The sequence below is a fragment of the Nomascus leucogenys genome, chromosome 4, assembly GCF_006542625.1.
Source record: "Nomascus leucogenys isolate Asia chromosome 4, Asia_NLE_v1, whole genome shotgun sequence".
Lineage (NCBI taxonomy): Eukaryota > Metazoa > Chordata > Mammalia > Primates > Hylobatidae > Nomascus > Nomascus leucogenys.
Window position 1 is genome coordinate 120,594,875 of NC_044384.1, and position 21,145 is coordinate 120,616,019.

The 21,145-nt window shown below is 36.0% G+C and overlaps 1 protein-coding gene across 1 annotated transcript in view; it reads left to right on the forward strand.

The window, feature by feature from the left end:
• The window catches only part of GADL1 (glutamate decarboxylase like 1), a 169,762-nt gene that overhangs the window by 51,366 nt on the left and 97,251 nt on the right, over positions 1-21,145 (forward strand). The window contains exons 9-11 of the mRNA XM_003256803.2: positions 4,381-4,497; positions 9,207-9,271; positions 9,555-9,636. Of these exons, the coding sequence (XP_003256851.1) occupies positions 4,381-4,497; positions 9,207-9,271; positions 9,555-9,636 (264 nt within the window). The remainder of the gene's footprint in view (positions 1-4,380; positions 4,498-9,206; positions 9,272-9,554; positions 9,637-21,145) is intronic.

Sequence of the window (21,145 nt, forward strand, 5' to 3'; positions counted from 1 at the left end):
GTCGGGAGATCTAGCCCATCCTGGGTAATACAGTGAAACCCCGTCGCTACTAACAATACCAAAAAATTCACCGGGCGTTGTGGCTCATGTCTGTAATCCCAGCTACTCCGGAGACTGAGGCAGGAGAATCGCTTGAATCCAGGAGGCAGAAGTTGCAGTGAGCTGAAATCTCACCACTGCACTCCAGCCTGGGCGACAGAGTAAGACTCCATCTCAAAAAAAAAAAAAAAAAAAAAAAAAGTGTGTCATCAGCCGTTTTGCTTTTTGGACCAAAAGCCTGCTAGATTTGCTGCTTCTCTCCCATCCCACTGCTGCCTGCCGATGGAGCTTCAGACCGTTCTCCAATAACTTTCCAATAGGTAGCAACAAAGGCAGGCATGACTACTGAAAAATAAAAAGCCTGGCTCCTGAGCTGGGATACAAGTGTATCTATCCTCATAGGAGTTCATACTCTAACAAGGATGGGTTTTTAAATGTTTTTAAGTTTGAATATTATAGTTCTGTTGTATTTTTTTTTTCAACTTTTCATAAAAACCACCTAGTCCTGGGGAATGCTAGATCACAATATTTGGCTTGAACTTCTGTATTTAAAATTTCTGCCATTATTGCAAATGTATTGACTTCAGGTGTGTGTCCATCTACGTTTTTTTTTTTTTAACATTCCAATGACAAGTGAACTTGATTGTTATCTGGTGGTTTACACGATCAGATTTGACTCTGGTATTATTCTGAGTAACAACTTGTAAGTTCGTTCTCTGCTGAGAACCACAGATATTGTTTTCTAGTTTTAGTTTCATTTCTTTCTACACAAATTTCTATCAAAAGTAATTTGCATTTTGTTATTAATGCTTGTTGGTGGGGAATATTAATTGTGTCATGATTGTCTTTCTTCCCTCCCTCATTTCTCCTTTCCTTCCTCCCTTTCTCCGTTCCCTATTCCTCACTTCTTAAATTTTAAACTTCTCATTACAAAAAATTGTATGTTTCCTAAAAAACCAAAACACACAAAAACCAAGAGACTAATATCATGAGCCTTCATATACCCATTCTGTAATCAACAGTCATTAGGCTCATGCTCCTTTCTATTTAATCTGTACCACATACCCTCATACCACCACTAGATTCGTTTGAAGCAAACCCCAGACATAATACCATTTGAGCTATAAATAGTTGAGTATATTTATGAAGGATATGTACTTGCTTAAAAAACATACCATAGTTTTAAAATCTAATTTTTAATGTCAAATCTTCAGTGTATATTAAAATTTCCCCCATTGCCCTTTTAAAAAAAAATAGTTGACTTGTCTGAATTAAGGATTCAAATAAAGTTCACAAATTGCATTTGGTTGATATATCAAATGTAAATGTTTTCTGACCTATAGCTTCCTCCTCCTCCCCTTTCCCCCACTACCACTGATTTGTTGAAAAGATCAGGTCTTTTGTCCTGTATAGCTTTCCACATTATAGATTTTTGTGGATTACATCAAGAATTTGAGACCCTAAGTGCTCACCTCCTCTGCACCATCCGGTTTGTTGTTTATATTTTCTGTAATTTGGCAGTTAGATCTTGAGACTCAATGAGATTTAAGTTGTATTTTTCTTTTTTTAAAACCAGGGAGGCTTCACATGGGTCTTGCCATCAGGAGACATCCTGTGTTTCTTTTGTAATAACGTTGATCGGTGGGGTCTGGTATCGTCAGTCCATCCATCACAATACCCTCCATCAGCTTCTCACTTAATGGTTTTTGCTGCCATTGATGATCATTGTCTAGACCCATTATTTCATTAAGTGATGTCCTAATTCCTTCTCTCCTTCCTTCTTTATTGTCAGGCATTCTACTATAAAGAAAAATATTCCTCCTCATTTTGTTTCCCTAAGGAAACACTGCACAGGCAAGACAGGATGAACGTCTTATTCTTTCCCCTTATTTATCAATTTTTAAAACAGTGAGTTTGTTGCCTAGCATCCCCTAAAGATAATCCCCATTTTTTTTTTAGTGTCATTAAGAATTCATGTTTCTAGCATAGAGGGTTTTATTCCACCACAGTCATTATCATTTTCGTTGCTCAAATTTTTGTTTGTTTTGACAGTGAAAGTACATGAAACGGACATAATACTAAAGTTGAGAACTCAAAAAAGTAAGTTTTTGAAAAGTAAAAATTGCTTTAGGCACATTTAAAAGTAGGGAAATGGGGTTAGAGTTAGTATGTCTCCTCAGTTTTCTTTCAAGTCAGCTAATGCTTGAGCCTGGATTCACCAAGGACAAACCTCGCATCCATTCTGAGATAATAATACATGATGACTGGTTCATTTTTCTCAGTAGCTTCAGACCTAGTTGTTTTGTTTCAAGCTTTTAACTTACGTTGTTTCAGATATAAGGAATAGTACATCAACTATTTTTTCTGCTGGGATTCAACTCCCTGGCCTATGACAATCCATTGAAAAACTGTTGCACAGTGACCTTGTCTTGATGTCATTACATAGATGGTGAAAACCACAAAGCATCAGAGGTTCTAAAGGGCTTACTGACAAGCTCGAACTAGGATGAACATTGAATATTTAGAGACATTTTGTTAGAGTTATGAGTGTTAGAAATGACAAATTTTCTTAGGCAATACAGCTCACTGGCAGCATGCAATCAATACTGTTTCTACTGAATTTTCTCATTAACAGCATGAGATATGGGGAAGAAAATCTAGAAGGTTAAATCCAGATTGCAAAAGTTTAATTTCTGGACCTGTATTTATAGTGGGATCTTTTTTTAAAGGTGAGGAAAACTCATTAACAGACTATAATAGCTTGCAAAGGTATTTTCTCATGACTGTCAGGATGTCATATAGTTTATGAGGAAAAGCGCAACCATTAAAGACACCTTAAATGGTTTTAGTAAATAACTTTTTCTATTGCTTTTAATGATTTTAATGATTGATGTAAAGCTGGTCTTATTTCCTTTAGGTCACCGGTATGATAAAGCCATAGTTGTCAGTAGTTTGAATACAGGGAAGAATTTTCAAAAGCCTTTGGTTTCTCCAGGGCTCTGTCACCTACTGACTTGGCTCTAAAAGTTTTGGGTAGATGGAATTGATTATATTTGCCACAGCTATCTCCCAAGATGGCAAATGGATTTATTATATACCGTAACTTTGATCCGTATGCATCTCAATTTAGACATGCGAACCACATATTCTTGCTCTGCCCCACTTTCCATTGAGAAATAATATCTTTCTGTCAAAAGTCAGTTAAATTGCAAAGAGTCGGTTCAAACACAATAATCCCTGGCATTAAAGGACATAAAAATGTATTGCAATGAGCATGCATTTTATAAAACTGAGGGGAAAAAATGGCTCCATGCTAAATGGAGAAAAAAATAACTTTTAGAGGCACTAAACAACTTTTAGAGGCAGTAAACATTCTTGTCACTATTTCTCCGGTGCTCTAGAATCTTAATATTCTAGTTGCTCCCCTCACCCCTCATTTGTCTGCAAACTTCACCTATACAGCGAGCAACACATCTCTACCACCATCCTGGAGCAATCCATTTGGAAACAATCTCATGTACTCTTCATCTATCTGATTGGCATAGAGTCCTTTAATGGGGACGAAGCATGTGACTAGCTTGACCGAGATAACCATTCATCTGTTCATGTGCACCCACATTCTCCCTTTTCTTCTCTATTTCCCACCAGCACCTGTTCACGCCACAAGATGCAGTCATCAGCTCTGTGAGGAGGAATAACTATGATAGAAGTGACACAGATTTTCTTTTCCAGCACATGCCAATGGATTTCTCTGTTGCACCTATTTTGAAGAATGTATCCCAGTGAGGTTGCCTTATCTCCTCTGATGCTGAATTTGTACCTGCGAATATTCTACATTCTTTGTTTTATAACTGTACTTAACTTTACAAGGAAATGAGCAAACAGGCCTGCATGGTTTACTCCAGGAGCTGTTTGTCTTCCAATCTTTTTTTCTTTTTTGAGAAGGTGACAATGATGGCCCAATGGAGGCTAAATGTATTTTTTCAGGAAGAAATTAGGAGTCATACAAAATGTCAGTTTGCTGTTGCAGCTGAAGTTATTAAATTTCTATCTGGACAATTGATAGAACAAAACATTATAAAAAGAACACGAGAATACTGAAGATGTACTGAGTTGGGACACAAAATGCTAATGCCATAGCATTTTCTGTTTCCTTAATCTGTTTATAATGATAAGAGGCCACATATTCACAACATTTGAAAACACCCATTGAATTAATGACTACCTCCAAAAAAACCAAATAACTCTCTGGATGCATAACCCTTTATATTTTCCAGCTACTACAGGACAAATTTAGTGATGACGGTGACAATTCTCTTTGTGTGTGGATCCTTGTTACAGGGGGCAGCACCGTTTCTTGTCTGTGCCACTTCTGGTACAACTGTGTTGGGAGCTTTTGACCCTTTGGATGAAATAGCAGACATCTGTGAGAGGCACAGCCTCTGGCTTCATGTAGATGTAAGTTCATTTATGTGTACATACCTGTTTAACCTTTGGTCTTTTTGTAGCCTTGGTAGAAATTTCTCTTATTCTCAGAAACTAGATGTGGAGTCCCCAACGCTTTTATTTGTGTGTGTTTCAAATTGGGGGAAATAAGTATGCCACTTTCTGTAAAGTATAAATGAGAAGATTCCACGACTTTGTGTAAATTTTGTTTTAGTTTTCTGGATTCCATTTTGCTTCTTTTACTCCCACATGAGCCATCGTTGGTCCTCAAATCTACTGTCATTGAAGTAGCCTGGTGTAAGGGACACATTTTAGATTAGGGAGCTGAGAGACTTTGGTTTGAGATTCTCATCTGCCTCTTCTTCATTGTGATCTTAGCCTTTTGGATTTCAATTTCTTCATTTGTAAAGAGGGGGGATGGTGGATGTGGGCTGTATCTTCTAGCTCTAAAATTATGATTCCAAACAGCTGGGAAATGCAAAAAGCTACAATGCATAATTGCATGCTATAACTAAAGCAAGTTTTCTCTGGATCTATCAGATAATTATTTGAGGGGGGTTGGGATAATATACTCTTCATTGTTTTCTAACAAAGAATTGGCCTTTTAAAAAATAATTTTTGTAAGTCCTATGGTTATTCAAAATACATCTTTCCTTAAATCAAAGGTAACTTTAAAAATTCTACTTATCCTGGGTTAGAATGCTGAATTCAGCCAACTATGAACACTTGTTGAGCTTTTTAATTTTTTAAAATTAATTTTTGTGTGAAACCAGCAGTTAATCAGTTTGATTCTAACCAAAGAGACAATTTGCACATGGTGTTTTGGGAGCTTTCCTCTGGTAAGTGATAGTTTCAGATCCTCCTTGTCAGAAGAAATATTTTTTGACTTGCTGAACAAAAGGAAACAGCATTTGGGGGATATACCCACACATAATTTTGTAGTTTAGATGCTTTTATGCTTTCAAAGTGTTTATTTCAATCAAATCATATCACACAGTAGAGTGTCTGTGATATGATTCAAAGTTTAACTGAATACTAACATTTGGTAAAAGCAACAGTAGTATAAAGTTTACTGGAGTTATTGCTTCTATTAGTATGCCAATGGCAATACTTCAGGTAGATTACCTGTGACTTCTTAATGGGATTTTAGCATTGGTATCTGTTCATATTTCAACTTATTGATTTTTATAGACTTAGAAGTGTAACAATACATTATATCCTAAAAGATAATATGAAGTGAGCATTTTTGTAACTGTGGAAATAAGGGGGAAAATCAAATACATCAGCAGTTCTACCTAAATATTGTACTCTCATAAAAGAAACATCACATATGGATTTATATAGTTTATGTAGTTTGTATAAAACGGAGAAAAGTAAGTAGTTTATGTAAAACAGTAACCACAGCAGCTTTTAAATTGGGAGCGACATTAAGAGATTTATGGGGCTTAGAGAAAATTGTGATTTATGAATGAAAAGCTCTTCAGGTTTTCTAAAAATTAAAGGTTGAGTCTTTGAAGAAAACATCTTTATAAGGGAATGTAAACCACACCAAATTATCCTATTTGTGCATAGCATGCATCTGGCAAATGCCTATAGTATTAGATTAAATTTGACACAAGCCTATCTGGCCTATTAAAGACATGTTTACCCATCCTTTAGTATTGTGGGTGTCAAATCAATCAAATGTTACTACAGGAACATGTAGCTTGTCTAGAAGAAACTTCATATGCCATAGGTACTTTATTAAAGAGAACATATTAACAAATTGCAATAATTGCTTTGACCTGTTTGAAATCTTCTAAAGGGCATTTTAAAGCTTCTTTAAAATATTAAAAACTGATATTTATCTCTTTTTAAAAATGATAAGACATTTACTTGTTCTTCTGGGTTTTCAGTAAAGCCATGCTGCTCTGCATACATACCACATTTTATTAATTCTAAGATGCACTTATTTAAAAAAAATTAAGAACTCTGAAACTGATATTTTGATGTCAATTTGTATTAGTAGTACACAAAAAATGCAGATGCTTACATTTGATACCGTCTTCAATTTGGTAATATAATGCATTTTTAAACAACCAAATAAGAAAAACTAGTTTTATTAGACTCTCACTTCCAGTACTGTTCTTCCTTCATGAGGGCAATTGTTATGCTAGCTTCTGAGAACAAAACATCAAGCTGGTCTAGCTCTTCTTTAAATCAGAGGTTGTAGCTGCTGGAAAGCCTCTCATTCCCAACAAAGCTTCCTATTCTCTCACGCATTCTTCATTCCAAGTCCCATAGAAGGCAGCAAACATTTAAAATCATGGGCTTTAGAGGCTGCCAAATCTCAATTCCATTCTTGCCTTCACTTCCCTTTCAGGATTGGTTCTACTATTAATTTATTAACTAATTAAAGACAAATATATATAAAATGATATACTGTGTTGCCTCACATATAGTAATAGCTTAATAAATGACAGTCTTTATTGAGATGGAAAGCCAAACTCCATCATTTAGGTGATTGGTTTGATAATTTCACAGGTTCTGGAGTTAGGAATTAGAGTGCAGCAAATTAAAGTAGGGCATTTACATCAGGGGTGTTTTTTTTTTTTTTTTGGAATAAATTTATGGATGAGCTGTTCCTAACCCTGCCAAAGTACTTTGTAAAGTGGTGAACTAATGCCTTGAAAGAGTTCCTGTGATTTCAAAACTTAAATCCAATTCACTAGAATTGGGAGATTATTTACCTTTTTGGAGAAGGAGTGGAGGCAGAGGCTAGCTCAGGGAGCATGAATGAGTAGAAGTGTAGGGTATGAGGCAGGTGGAAAGGGTGAGCGAGCAAACAGGTGTGGCTGACTGGACTAATTAATCCTTCCTGTAGTTGTCACTGATAGGTTCTCAGAGAGGCTGGGGGATAAGAGAAGTGAGAAAAGTAGGTAATTTAGGATTTAGGATATGTAATGAAAGTCAAGAAAAATGTGATATGTAACTCATCTTAATATTTGCAAGGACTAAGTTCTCAAAATCCAGATCTGGAGATCCTCAGTTGTAGGCTGGGATAAAATTTTCCTAGATGCTGAGGGCATTTGCCTTTGTGGCTCAGCCTTAGTCACACATGGTCCATTGTGAATCCAAGTAAGGGAGGAAATGCAGCAGGAAGGGAACTTGACTGATAATGCCAAGTTACTAACTCTTTACCTGGGAATCTTTGGTATTTGAACACACAACACCCTTGAAACACATAAGAGCTCACAGGCCTCTGGGGACCCCATGGAGTTGATGGAGACTCTAGTCCATGGGACAAGGCTGGTGCTAATATGAGGCCAGTGGGGTTGGCAGGGCTCAAATTTTAAGAAGCATTCACTCTTAGGGCAAGAGTCCAGCTCTGAGACTGAGTTCCTCCTTGAATTATGCACCCTGACTCATTCACTTCACCCTAGTCTCAGCTGTCAATGAAAGTTGTTTTTAAGTGGGATTTAAGGCCACAACGTTGCTTGTGCTGTACTTTGTTATTGGCTACCAACGGGCCCAGCTTTTGTAATACTCTGAGGATTGTGGAGATACTTCGTTTTCTTTATCTTCCATATCTGTGGTGCATACAACCATGCCACTTCTTTCTACATGATATTAAGGTCTACCTATGCCTTTAAATTCCATAGCCAAAAATAGAAGTTGCTACATCCTAAGCAACTCCTGAACTTACCTATTGCCTAAAGCATCTCTGTCACCCTCATTCTACATGCTATACTCCCCAGTTTGGCCAAATTGTCACCTTCCTTAAGTAATGATGTTAACATGACAAGAGAATGGGCTTTGAATCTCAGATCTGATTTTTGACATTGGCAATACCTTGGACAATTTACCCGAACACCTCTGAACTTTATAAAAAGTGGAAGTGATCATAACTCCATTCCTAATGGAATGCTGTAAGGTTTAAATAAACTTGGAAAGCATTCAATACAGCGCAAGCTAGTCCCCTCAAATTCTCTCAATACAGTTATCCTTTAATGTCCTACAAATTAAAATTTGTGTCTGCTCCGTTTTCAAGAAGCATACTGACTTTTGTATTTCTTACATCAATTTCTCCCCCTTTGCTCCAGACCTGTTGACTATGGGATTTTATGTGAGCTCCCCTCTCCTTTACTCACCAAATTTACTTCTCCCCAGTGGATAACTTCCTTATGTCCCAAGCTTGCCCTCTCTCTCATTTGTCCTTGTTTCATTTGCAGATATTTCTGAAAGCCATTTAGCTAAAATGATCTAATTTTTCATTAACAGATATTTCCACCTAGCTCATCCTAGTTGGCCTTCTATCTACCTTGTCAATAATATGCCTTGTTCATTATGTAGAATGCTAGTCCCTAGCCCATGTCTCATCATACACCGAATGGCAAAATGTTAGCATTGTGAAGATGTTGTCTGTGTTGGAGTCTAAGCTTCAAGAGGGCATGGACTTTGAACCTCTTCATCCACACATAGCTCACTTGGTTAATATACCGATTTATGATGTGTGAATTTATAATTCTAATGGTCAGTGAGGGCCCATCTATTGTGATGAGGTTCTGGTTGCCTGAGTAGAGTCAGTGATCAGAATTTCCTGGGGGTAAAAATTGGTTAACATGACATAAAATATCAAATAATGCAGATTGAAGTCATCACTGAGGGTTTTCTGTGACAACCCACTGGTAAACAAATAACATTGAAATAACATCGTTTTGGTACTGTAAATATCTCAACAGGCTTCTTGGGGTGGCTCAGCTTTGATGTCGAGGAAGCACCGCAAGCTTCTGCGTGGCATCCACAGGTAAATGTAGTTTCCTGGTGTACAGCCAACTTTTGTCAGGCAAAGGGATCTCTTTGGACTAAGTGATATTTTGAAAATAGGAAAAAACAAAGTAATTGTTTTCCTTAAATAAACAACAACAAAAAAGACCCTCCAAATTCCTTAAACCACTCAGATAAGGAGTTCTAAAGAACAGTAAACTGTGTATGAGTACTGAATGCAGATATTGATAATGATAGTATTCCATTGCCTGTAGAAACTAATTGAGTCTTCTCCCTACTCTGTCCTTTTGTTTAAACAATAGGGCTGACTCTGTAGCCTGGAACCCACACAAGATGCTGATGGCTGGGATCCAGTGCTGTGCTCTCCTTGTGAAAGACAAATCTGTAAGTTTTCCTCTTGTGGTCTTTGGGCTTCAAGGGGGTTAAGTCACTGTGCTTGCTAAGGGCTTCATTTTTGCTCATCTCTTGGCTACTTGGGCGAGGTGTAAATTGAAGGTCTTTGGAAAATGTTGGTGGTCTCTAAATGAAAGACAAGCCTAGATAAAATATTTAGTGATTCTGCTCAGGTAATTTTGTGGATTTGATTTAGGTATTATATAATCTCATTAGTTACAGCAAAATGGTCTCTCACCCTCATTTGGATTATATTTTAAAACTCAGTTTTAAACATTGCCAATATTTTTTTCTCCTTGATTAAGTCTGGGATTTAAGTTATCTTGAAACTTCTGCTCACTGAGAAAGTGGAACAGATGTGTGTCATACATTAAATTGAATACTTAATACGCTTAGCTAGGGCTTAACAGCCCGTTTATATGGGAAGACATTTGTTCAGGGCTGATCTTCGAACACTAATTTATTAGGGGATTGTTCATCCCAAGTAGTTGGTACTTAGCTTCTTTTGGAATGCTAGGGAGAGTTGGAAACTTGTCTGGATCACTGTGAGGCAAGTGGGAAAAAAGTTGAGGCTCCTTTGGGCTGGAGGTATAAACTCTGTGTTTTCCATGGGTTAAATAAGGATCCTTGTGGGAAGTGGCTCAGGCTGGGAAGTGCTACTTCATTCTTAGAAATGCCTCCTCAAGATCTGTGTTCAGCATGTGGGTGATCTTTCTCAGCCATCTGTTTACATTTTTTTCTTAGGGGACTCCCTTTGCCAATGTTAAAGTCATTTTCTGTTTTTAAGGAATTTTATTTGAAATGAAAACTATTTTTAAAACTTGAAACCTAGTCTTGCATGTGTAGCTATTTACAACTTTTTAAAGAGATTTTGATATTTATGTTAGTGTCCTGTGCGTTTTGACATGATCAAACAGACCGTCCATCAGAAACTACGAACAGGTTTTGCTTCTATAGAAATAGACACTACCAGAAATATGAATCAGTTCCTTAATGTTTTATTAGGTTGGATATAGTTGAATGTATTCAATACCATTTAATTTTTAAATTTAAGTTTTAAAATTGTGGTGCGACTGTATTTGTAACTAAAAGGTAGTTTAAGATTACTATATTGATTGTGAACCAAAGAATGTAATCAACTTGCCCATAGGTACACATTTAGGATGGGACAGATAGGAATAAACCCAAGTTTTCTTTTTGTCTAGGTATAAGAACAAAAATTTATCAAGCATCCTTTATGAGTGAGGTATTTTACATTTGCTTTCTACCTAAATTGGCCAATCTGAATGATAAACTTATCTGTTGGTGTGATACGCTAAGGAGTGGAGAACTTAGACTAAAAATTTTATGACTTCTCTTAAATAACTTTCCAGCTTTCATATACTTTTCTTATTAACTGATATTTCAGTAATTTAGCCAACAACTGAATTACATTTCTGTACTTGAGGCAATTTAAATTTTTATGGATCATATAACTCCTTAACAGGGTTTTTTTTTTTTAAAAGAATTCATTCCTGAATCTTAGTGACAATAATACCCATGTCTATTTTCATGGCATGAATTAAGAGGTTAGGGGAATTCTATTCACTGTGCAAAGAACTGAGCACTTTCAAAAAGTTGCCTGATCTTTTAATGAAAAGATTGTTTTCAATTTAAATGGAATAGAAAGCTAAACCATGAGATATGAGATATGGAAATCAGAAAACTACCAACACAAAACTTAAGCTATCTCTTTTTTACCTGGTTTCTGCCTCTGTTATTCTCTTCCATATTATTAATTCATTCCATCAATCAGCATAAATGATCTGTGTAGGCTAGACACTGTGCGATTCTAGGCTCTTACAGCATTGAATCAGACAGACATATTACCCAGAGTCAAAGAGCTTATAATCTCACAGGGAAGACAATGAACAAAATGCAGATATTTAATTTTTTAACTATTTTGATAAGTGCACTAACGAATGTCAGACTCTGTTGATTGTAAAAATCAACAGGCATTCCAGCCTCCTTCTCTTCTTGCCCATCTCCCAATATTCACCTAACTAGCCTCCCCTGCAGTTTCTATGACATAGTTATGTCTAATGTGATGTAGAGAAATGTGATGAGGACCTTGAGAATAATTTTATACGAGAGCATTCTTCTCGCATTTTTCTACCTTGAATGCAGTTGCATCAGACATGATATATGGGTGTTACCGTAAGGCAATTACCCTAAATTTAAAAAATTAATATGCACAGAATGACAGAAACAAAGGGAAAGTCTTGGTTTGGGGTAATTTTGAAATTTTGCACCCCCAAAACATGACTCCTTTCAGACTTTGCGATATCAAGTGGTTAAAATTAAATGTTCTTACTACTGAAACCATCTCCATTGGGTAATCTGTTAGTTGCAGCCAAATGCACCCTTGTCTGATACAGAGAATAGTACTTCAGTAGTACACAGCAGGTGATGTTTCAGGTGGAAGGAACATCATGTGAAAATTCTTTAAGAAAGGAACGCCTTTTTTAAAAAAATTATTTTAGAAACTGAAAAAAGCCTATTTTGGCTGAGGCATAGAGAATAATGTGAAGATTGACATAATATGAGACTAAAGGATTAAGCAGTGGGTAGATCATGAACGGTCTTAGAGACCATTGTGATGATTTTAGATTTGATCTTTAGAACAATAGAAGAACTAAAAGAGTTATTGGAAAAGATTTTCATTTAGGACAATGAATTGGAGGGGAACAGGAATAGATGGACGACTGAGAAAAAGGCTTGTAGTATCTGTGCCAGAGTTGATGGCAAGAGAGACAGGAACATGTGAAATTCAGTACACATTTTAGCTATCAAGTAGATAGGGCTGAATTATCAATTATTATCAATTGTCAATTATGGGAGATGAGAAACAGGTGTCATGTCATCTCCCTAAATAGAATCATTCATTCACTTGCTGTATCAGTAATCAGGATACAGCAACTGAATGAATGATTCTTTTCAGGAAGATGAAGATCACTGGAGGAAAAGAGTTGAGAGTGAACTAACTTTTAGTGCTGCTCATACTAAATTTGAGGTTCTTATGAGGTATATTCAAGTGAGGAAGTCACATAGGAAGTTGGCATATGGACCCAAATCTAAGAAGTCTGGACTGGTAAAGTCTATTACAGAATTGTTAACACATAGATGATATCTGAGGTCATAGGAATGGGTTTGATGCCTTGGGAGGATCTTTGGAATTAGAAGAAAATAAGGCCTAGAACTTAGCCCTGAAAAACTTTAGCATTTAGAGATTAGATAGAGGAGGAAGGATTCCCCATGAAGGCTGAGTCAGAATGGCCAGAGAGATAGTGGGAAGACCAGAAAGAGTGATGCTAACGAAACAGGGAAGAACATGTAGGAGAGAAAAAGTCATCTCTTTTCCTTACCCATTGCAAGGTTCATGGCTGACTTCCCTATAACAAAAGACATTGACAAAAGAAAAGCATAACAAACTTATTTAACCAAAATTTTATGTGAAACAAGAACCTTCAGAGATGAAGATCCAAAGGCCCAGGGAAAACTGTATTTTTCTGGACAATCATGCAGAAGTATGGTCATAAGCTGGCAGGGGGGACTTTGCAGGGCCTGTTTGTCCAGTCTTTTTGGCTTCCAGGCATAGGGTAGGAACCCTCTGGAATGAGGGTCTTAACAGCCTCCTTTTAGGGGAGGTAGGTCAAATAATTATTTATGACCGTGTTTCAGGGAGGAAAGGTGAGAGGAGATCAGAGAGTGACCTCCAAGGTGCCATATTTTGGATAACTGTGTTCTGAGCCATACAAAATGTGAGGCATGTGAATGACTTTCATCCTTCATGTGACAGCTTATTGTCACCCTCTTCAAGAGTCCCCAGACTTACCAAGATAAACTGGCACCTCCCCAGTGTTGTTTCTCAGACTCTGTTCCCCTCCTTCAAAGTGCTTATAGTTACTATTTGCATAATAGTGTGTATAATTACTATTTGTAATTATGATTTTTCATGTAATATTCTCTCCCACTAGAATGTAAGCTACATAAGGAGAAAGAATGTCATTATATTCACCACTGTGTTGTCAGTGCCTAGCAAGTATTCACTGAAAAGGGAAAAAAAAAAACTAATATCTATTTAAAAACTGAATGGTTGATTAAATACATTAATCATCCTCAGAAGTATCTGCCTTCATGTCAGCAGTAATTAAGAATTTGAATTTTTCCCTCACCCCAAATTATTCCCTTTTGAAAACTCCAAGATACAATGATTAGAATTGTAGTTGATGGGCGCTATTGCCTAGGTCCTAACACAAGGCTTGTGTTAGGATAATAGCTGATGAATAGTGATTTTAATTGGTACTTCTGATGATGATGTAAGAGGATAACTCTAGTTTAAAAGAAAGTAAATTACTTAGTAAATATACTGCTGTTCATGGAAAAACTAATTCCCCAATTTGTACCTACAAAGCCCTGACATCCACAATGCTGTTTTCCTAATTGACTGGTAGTTTTTGCATTTTTGATTTCCTGTGTTAGTAAATAGGACTGCTTCAGGAACAAAGCACAGATGTTGCTCTCAAAGTTGTACTATCACTAACCCTCTTTGAATCACAGGAATAAAAAGAAAATCAGGGATTAAAAAAAAACTGTGATTATAAATAGGTTGACTTCAGAGGTAAATGCGGGATTTGCGTGGCTGTTTTGGATCAAAGACAGTTTTGATGCTTTGATCTAAAATAAAAGGCAATATATTCTAAGAATCAGTTGCATAGATGGAGAAAAATCTATCAGATTTTTGATTTTTAGTGTTTATGAGACATTTTTTAGTTTAAAAAAACAGGTATGAGAACATGAAACATGCTAATCAGATGGCCTTTTAAGTATAAATGATTCCTCTCTTTTTCTACCTACCGTTATCATTCAATTTGAACTCACAATGCCTTTTTGTTGAATGTAGCTGCTACAGAAAAGTGAATTTTTTTTACTTTTTGTTTTTAGAAAGACTGTGTTGACAGTATGGATTTTTAAATATCATGTTCATTTTTAATATTTTTATTTTAGAAGTAATTCATGTTCATCATCCAATGAGTCTGAAAATTCAGACAAAAAAAGTTGAAGTAAAAGGAACATAGAATACTGATATCTGAAGATGACCTTTATGTATTTCCCAATGTATACCTACATTTAAATGTGTATGTGCACACCATGACTCTTCTGTAAAATTTTCAGTATATCTTGCTTTTAGCATGCATTTTCTATTTAACAAAATTATGAAAACTGTTTCATGTCAATATGGATGCTATTACAATTTTAATAGCTGCATAAAGTCCTATCATTTTGATATAATTAACTTGGCCAACCTCTTATTGCTGACCAATCAGATTTTAATTTTTGCCTATTACAAATTTGGTTATCATCTTTGAGAGTAAATCTTTTTGCACATCCTTCAGTATTCCTTTAGCATAAATCCCTAGAAGTGGAAGGCAATAGTTAGCTTTCATAATGCTTTTTTAAATTCAGGTTTCCTAATCTTTCTTCAAAAGCATTTACATTCTCATTAGCAGAGTATGAGTATATATGTGCATATGTGTGTGCATGCATATGTTTGTGTTCTAACCTTTGACATCACAGGCATAGTTTTGTCAATTTGATAGGCAAGACATTTGTATGCTTACTGACATAGATGCAAACATTTTCCTTCTAATTTTATCTATTGACATTTTATAACTCCTTCTCAGGGATCTTCTTTGGCTCAGTGTATTGACACGCAATTGCAAATTACCTAGGTTTTAAATGTGAGGACTTGGAGATAAGCTTGTAATGCTTTTCCTTTCTTTTCATCTTCATTCTAGAAGAGGCTGGGCATATAGACCCTCCCCGCCCCCCTACTTTTATTTTTGGAGAAGGAGTAGCAGAAAAAAAGAAGAGTGGGATAGTCATTCAACACATAGTTATTGAGGATGTGCTGAGCCACACACTGCAATGTAAAGAAAAAAAAGACTAATGTCATTTCCCAGTGTGGTCACCAGGAAAAGACAGAATTTTTGCTGAAAAATATACCTGAGAAGCAGGTTACTTAGCCCCATTTTCATTTCTGTTCTGAATGATTGATATTTACAAATGACAATTATTACATGCCAGTTTAAAAGTGTGCAAGTAAAGAGAAAAAGGAAAGAAAATATGTTTTTCTTTTAAATCAGAGAAACTAGAACAAATCGAATCTGCTTTTGTGGGGATTTCTTTCCTAGCTCTTGCTTTTCTTCATAGAGCTCCTATGGAAATGCCATTAGATGGTCTGAAAATACTGAACAATCTGATCAAAGAAATTTTTTTCTCTCCTGCCAGAGAACACTCACACTTTTTCTGTACAGGTACATTATAAATTTCTTTAGAATGACAGCCTACCAGGTAATATAGCAGAAAAAGGGGAAGGTAGGTGTTTAAAACTGGTTAGAAAAGAAGCATTTGACTTGTAGGAGAGAGATCAATCTCTTGTGCTTCGTGCTGCCAGAATCATTCTCTGTGTCTGGGCTGTTCTTGCTTGAGCTCAGAAAATTCTTCCCAGACCTTTCGGCAAGGTTGAGAATCAAACAGAGAGAACTCATTAAATTCCCGATTGGTAAATACTCTTTTTAATTCCTGTATTTTTAAAATTATAATAAGCAACAGATAATTTTCTTTCCATGAAGCTTTGTAGGTGCATCACATTAAAAAACATGATTTCATCAGTAATCACAAACACCTCTGTCATTTCTGCTTTCTTTCTCTATAAGGTAAAGGGATAATAATGTTAGAGCCTCATGTGTTCAGAATCCATTATCTATTTCTCCACCAACCAAACCAATAACATTTTTAGGATTTATTTGTTGGTATTACCATTGCCATTCACTTTAACAAGGGAATTTGGATTTCGCTTTAGATCTATGCCCTATACAGCTCAGTACATTGCTTCTATTGCTAACTATGACCCCAAGAGATGTGTTATTATGTAATTGTGATTGTACTATCTGATCTCAATCATCAGTTACCACCTAGTCATAAATGTGTACTGGTCCTAATGCAAGGCTTGAACTGGGCACCAAAGTTCTTAGAATCATCTGTAGTACACTGGGAGCTACTTGAGGACAGAATGGGTCTCACTCACCACTATTGCTCCACTACTGAGTATAAACCCAAGCCTCAGTTAATTCTCAATTAAAAAATGTTTCCCGAAGTGACTAAATCTGTATCTGTTTCCAATACCACCAAATGGCAATGTGTTTTAAGTTTTTTACCCACAATGTGAAGTAATATGTCCTTTATCATGCATCTTGATCTTTCAAGTCTCAAAGCATGTCCCTTCTTGCTAATATGTAGGAATTTTTTTGAAGGGGTATGGAAATTGTTTGTCTTATCCATATGGCTTGATGTAGCCATTACCTCCTCTCATCCCAGTCCATGTTGGCACTTTAAAGATCTTGACTCTGGGTTGTGCCAACATTTGGCCTTTTATCTACGTGCCTCAGAGACCAATAATAAATCAGTGACTCATGGTTTCCTTTTTCAGAAACCATATTGTCTTTCCCCTAGGAAGTTATTTTTGTTTTAGTATCTAATGATGCTGTCTTATTGGAGACTGGACAAGTAGAAGAGATACTTGCTTTTCTAAGGCTCCCTGGGTCCTCTCTTGACCCCTTCTAATGAACAGAATGACATTCACAATCTGCCAGTTTGCTGGAAATGGCTGTTTATAATGTTGGATCCAGCATCTTGGCCAACGGTCTCCCAATTTCATCCTTGATTTCCTTCAAAACTCTTGGGTGACTGCCACCTGGTCTTACTGATTAAGCTACATTTATTTTGTCAGTTTGGCTTAGATGAGTTGGGGTTTTGCCCATTATTGGATTTTATATTTTCTGCCTATTTGTGCAGAACCCTGAGGGTGTAGAAATCTCTCTAATGCCCTTCCAGGTAACAAATTCACTCATCTTGGCAGTCAGCCTGTTTCAGTATGGAACTCCAACCTTTGCTTCTCTGCCAGTCATCACAGAGGACTTCAGATTTGCTAAAAATTGACAAGAAAAATATGAAATTCTGCCTTTGTGTCCTTTTGTCATCTTTAATTTGATAAAGACCAGCAGTTGAAAAATATCCCAGAGAGAGGATTCTATTTACACACTAAATTTTTTTCCATCTCAGCTTGAAACAAAACTGATTAGGGTCCCACAACACAAAGATTATATAAATTAAAATCTAAGAAAGGAAGAAACATAAGATTAAGGGAATAAAAGCAAGCCTGGAATGAACGTAGTAGAAAAATTTATGCCATAATAAGCACGCTACACCTGCCTCAGGTAGGCTAGAATTTGGTTTTACTGTTTTTAAAGGATTCCAAGTATCTGCCTTTTTTGCCTTTTATTTTACTATTAACTCATGGCAACAAGGCCTTCTATTTTTAAGTTCTGGGATACATGTGGCTAAGCGTGCAGGTTTGTTACATAGGTATACATGTGCCATGGTGCCTTGCTGCACCTATCAACCCATCATCTAGGTTTGAAGCCTTGCATGCGTTAGGTATTTGTTGTAACGCTCTCCCCTCCCCTTGTCCCCCACCTGAGGACAGGCCCTGGTGTGTGATGTTCCCCTCCCTGTATCCATGTGTTCTGTTTATCTCCCACTTACTAGTGAGAACTCACGGTGTTTAGTTTTCTGTTCATGTGCTAGTTAAGGCCTTCTATCACTACTCTAATATGATAGTTGAGGCCCTTTTGAGTTCTTGGAATAAATCATCCTATCTGTTTTTCTTTGCAGAATTTTCATTGTCATATTGGTTGTTTCCAAGGAAGATATCTTAAAACATACCTGATAATTCTAATTAGGCTTTCTAGCTTTGTTGCTTCATGGCCCAAAGATTTCAGGGAGTCAATTTTTTGCTGAATGTGTTGTTCCATAGTGGTTCAAAGTGTTAATCCAAGTCCATGTGAATAAGAAAAGTGTTCTATTTTCAACTTCTGAGCTACTTACAAAATTAGATTTTATATAGACTTTTAGTAATCACATTTAAACCCTAATTTGTACAGAAATTGTTGGTGGCATATAATAAACAATGATTTGGGCAGAAAAACAAAAACTCTAAAATAGCAAACTTATTTTTTAAGTAGGGATCCCAATGCCCACAGAATAAATATCAGAAAATAAAAGTGGTACCCTGGTGTTAAATCTCCTGCTTCCAAGATGTGAAACTGCATATAATTCACAAGTACACACTCATGTGCTTGTGCCCTCACACAGCAAACATACCTTTAGGTCATTATGATGCTGATTGAAAATCATAATTTAGAGAGTTTTGTTAATTGCAAAAGGAACTCAGTATCTACTCTGGTAGTTCATTCTCTGGTAGGCTAGTTGGGAGTTTGAAAGTTGTTTGCTTTACTTCAAAATTAAAATTATGAAATATAAGATATAAGAACATGCATAAAACAAATGAATAGCTTAATTTGTTATAAATGTGAACAGGTCATTCTCACACAGATTAAAATAAAGAACATAACCAGAAACCCAGAAATCTCCACGTGTTTCTTTCTGATACTGACTTTCTTGCTTGCTTTTATTAGTTTTGCTCCGTAGTTATACCAAATAATAATTTACTTTAGTTTTTGAATTTTATACAAATAGAATCATATAGTATATATTTTCTTGTGCTTGGATTTTTGTTGTTGCTCACACTTATGTCTAAGATTTAGCCATTTTGTGGCACAATCTGATGATTATTTTCATTCTTTTATACTATTCTGTGTGAATATATCATAATTTGTTTATTCATTCTATTGTTGATGGGCATTTATTTCAAGGCTTTTATAAAAATTTTGTGCACATCTCTTTACTTCTTATCTCTAAGGTTCCATCTGGAATAATTTTCCTTCCTCTTGAAGACCACATTTAGGAATTTTCTTGTGGGTCAAATGGTAGCATATTCTGTTATATTTTGCTTCTTTAAAAATGTTTTTCATTTTTGCTGGTGTTAAGATTCTGTCAGTAATTTTTTTTCAATACTTTGGTGATATTTTTCTTTTTCTAATTAAATTTTTCTCTTTTTGCCTTTTGTTGTTGTGTTAAAATATTTGCTATTTAACTGTCATTCCTTTGATGATAAAATGACTTTTTCCTCTGGCTTCTTTTAAAATTTTCAAAAGCTTTAAAAAAATTTCTATTTAACAAGGATGCTCTAAATATGAATTTTATTTAGTTTTTCTTGCATTAGCTTTACTGGGTTTCTTGAATCTGTAGATTGATATGTTTTGTAATTATTATCCCTGCTTCCATTTCTCTCTCCTTTTCTGGCACATCAATTAAATATATATTAAGCCTTCTTCCTTTCTTTTCTTCTTACTCTGTTTTATATGTTCCATAATTTTCTTTCCATGTTTCATTGTGTAGTTTCTTCTGACCTATCTTGAAATTCTCTAATTTTTCTCTTCAGCTGTATCTAATCTGCTGCTAAAGCCATCTCGAGTTATTTTGTCTTCCCAGCTTTATAATTTCTAATGGATTCTTTTTAACCTACATACTGTCTTCTCTACGTTCTTGATGTTTTTAAGATTAGCTTTTATCTGCTTGAACACTGTAAGCACAGATTTACCATCTCTTAACTTCAGTATCTAGTTTCCCTTTGGTGTTATTACTATTAGTTCTTGTGTCTGTGGATTCCTGGCTCTCATATTGTCTAGAGAGGTACCTTATAATCCTTGGTGGTTTACTTAATATTTTATTTGAAAATTTACCCTTAGGAATAATTTGAGATCTGAAGTGATCTTTTTCTTATAAAAATGAAATCTCTATTTTCATTTTTATGGATATCTGAGGGAATTAGCAGTTCAGGACCAATGCTTGACATTTTTCTGGATCTTCGGGGTATAGCCTGTACCTCCATTTCATGGTGGAGACCTTTGGGTCCCAAACAAGAAAAGGAATTTCTTTCTTGGTCTTAAAGACAATGAATACTTCTGAATTTTGTTTCCTGAAGCCTTTAGGATATCTGCTAGTGAGAAGTGATAATACTCCAGGTCTCCACACTTGGGGAACACAGGACCTCAATCTTTGTTCCCTCCCTTCTCACCATTCTGGTTCTTGTCTTGGCTGTCCTCCCCGAGTCTGAAAGTGTCCTGGAGTAGGAACATCTCTAGCTTACCTCCTTGAGTTCCCTTTCCCTCTTTGTACCTCCCAGTAGTTTATCCCTGTCTTGTGGAGGACTGCTAGGCTTTTCATTAGATGCAGTTTTTATATTTTGTTCCAGGATTCTTGGCTGTCTTCAGTGGGAAGGTCTTCATCTATTCCTTTATTAGAATTGATATGTGCTACGTTCTAGATTTTTAATAATTAGCAGATGTTCAGTACTGCCACTGGAAATAAGCATTTGTTTATTCAGCCTTTCATTCAACCTGAAAATACGTAGAGACTACTATGTGTTCAGTGAATAAGACATGCTCCCTAAGTTAACTCAAAGGTTAATAACATTTTAAGCAAACATATACTATTC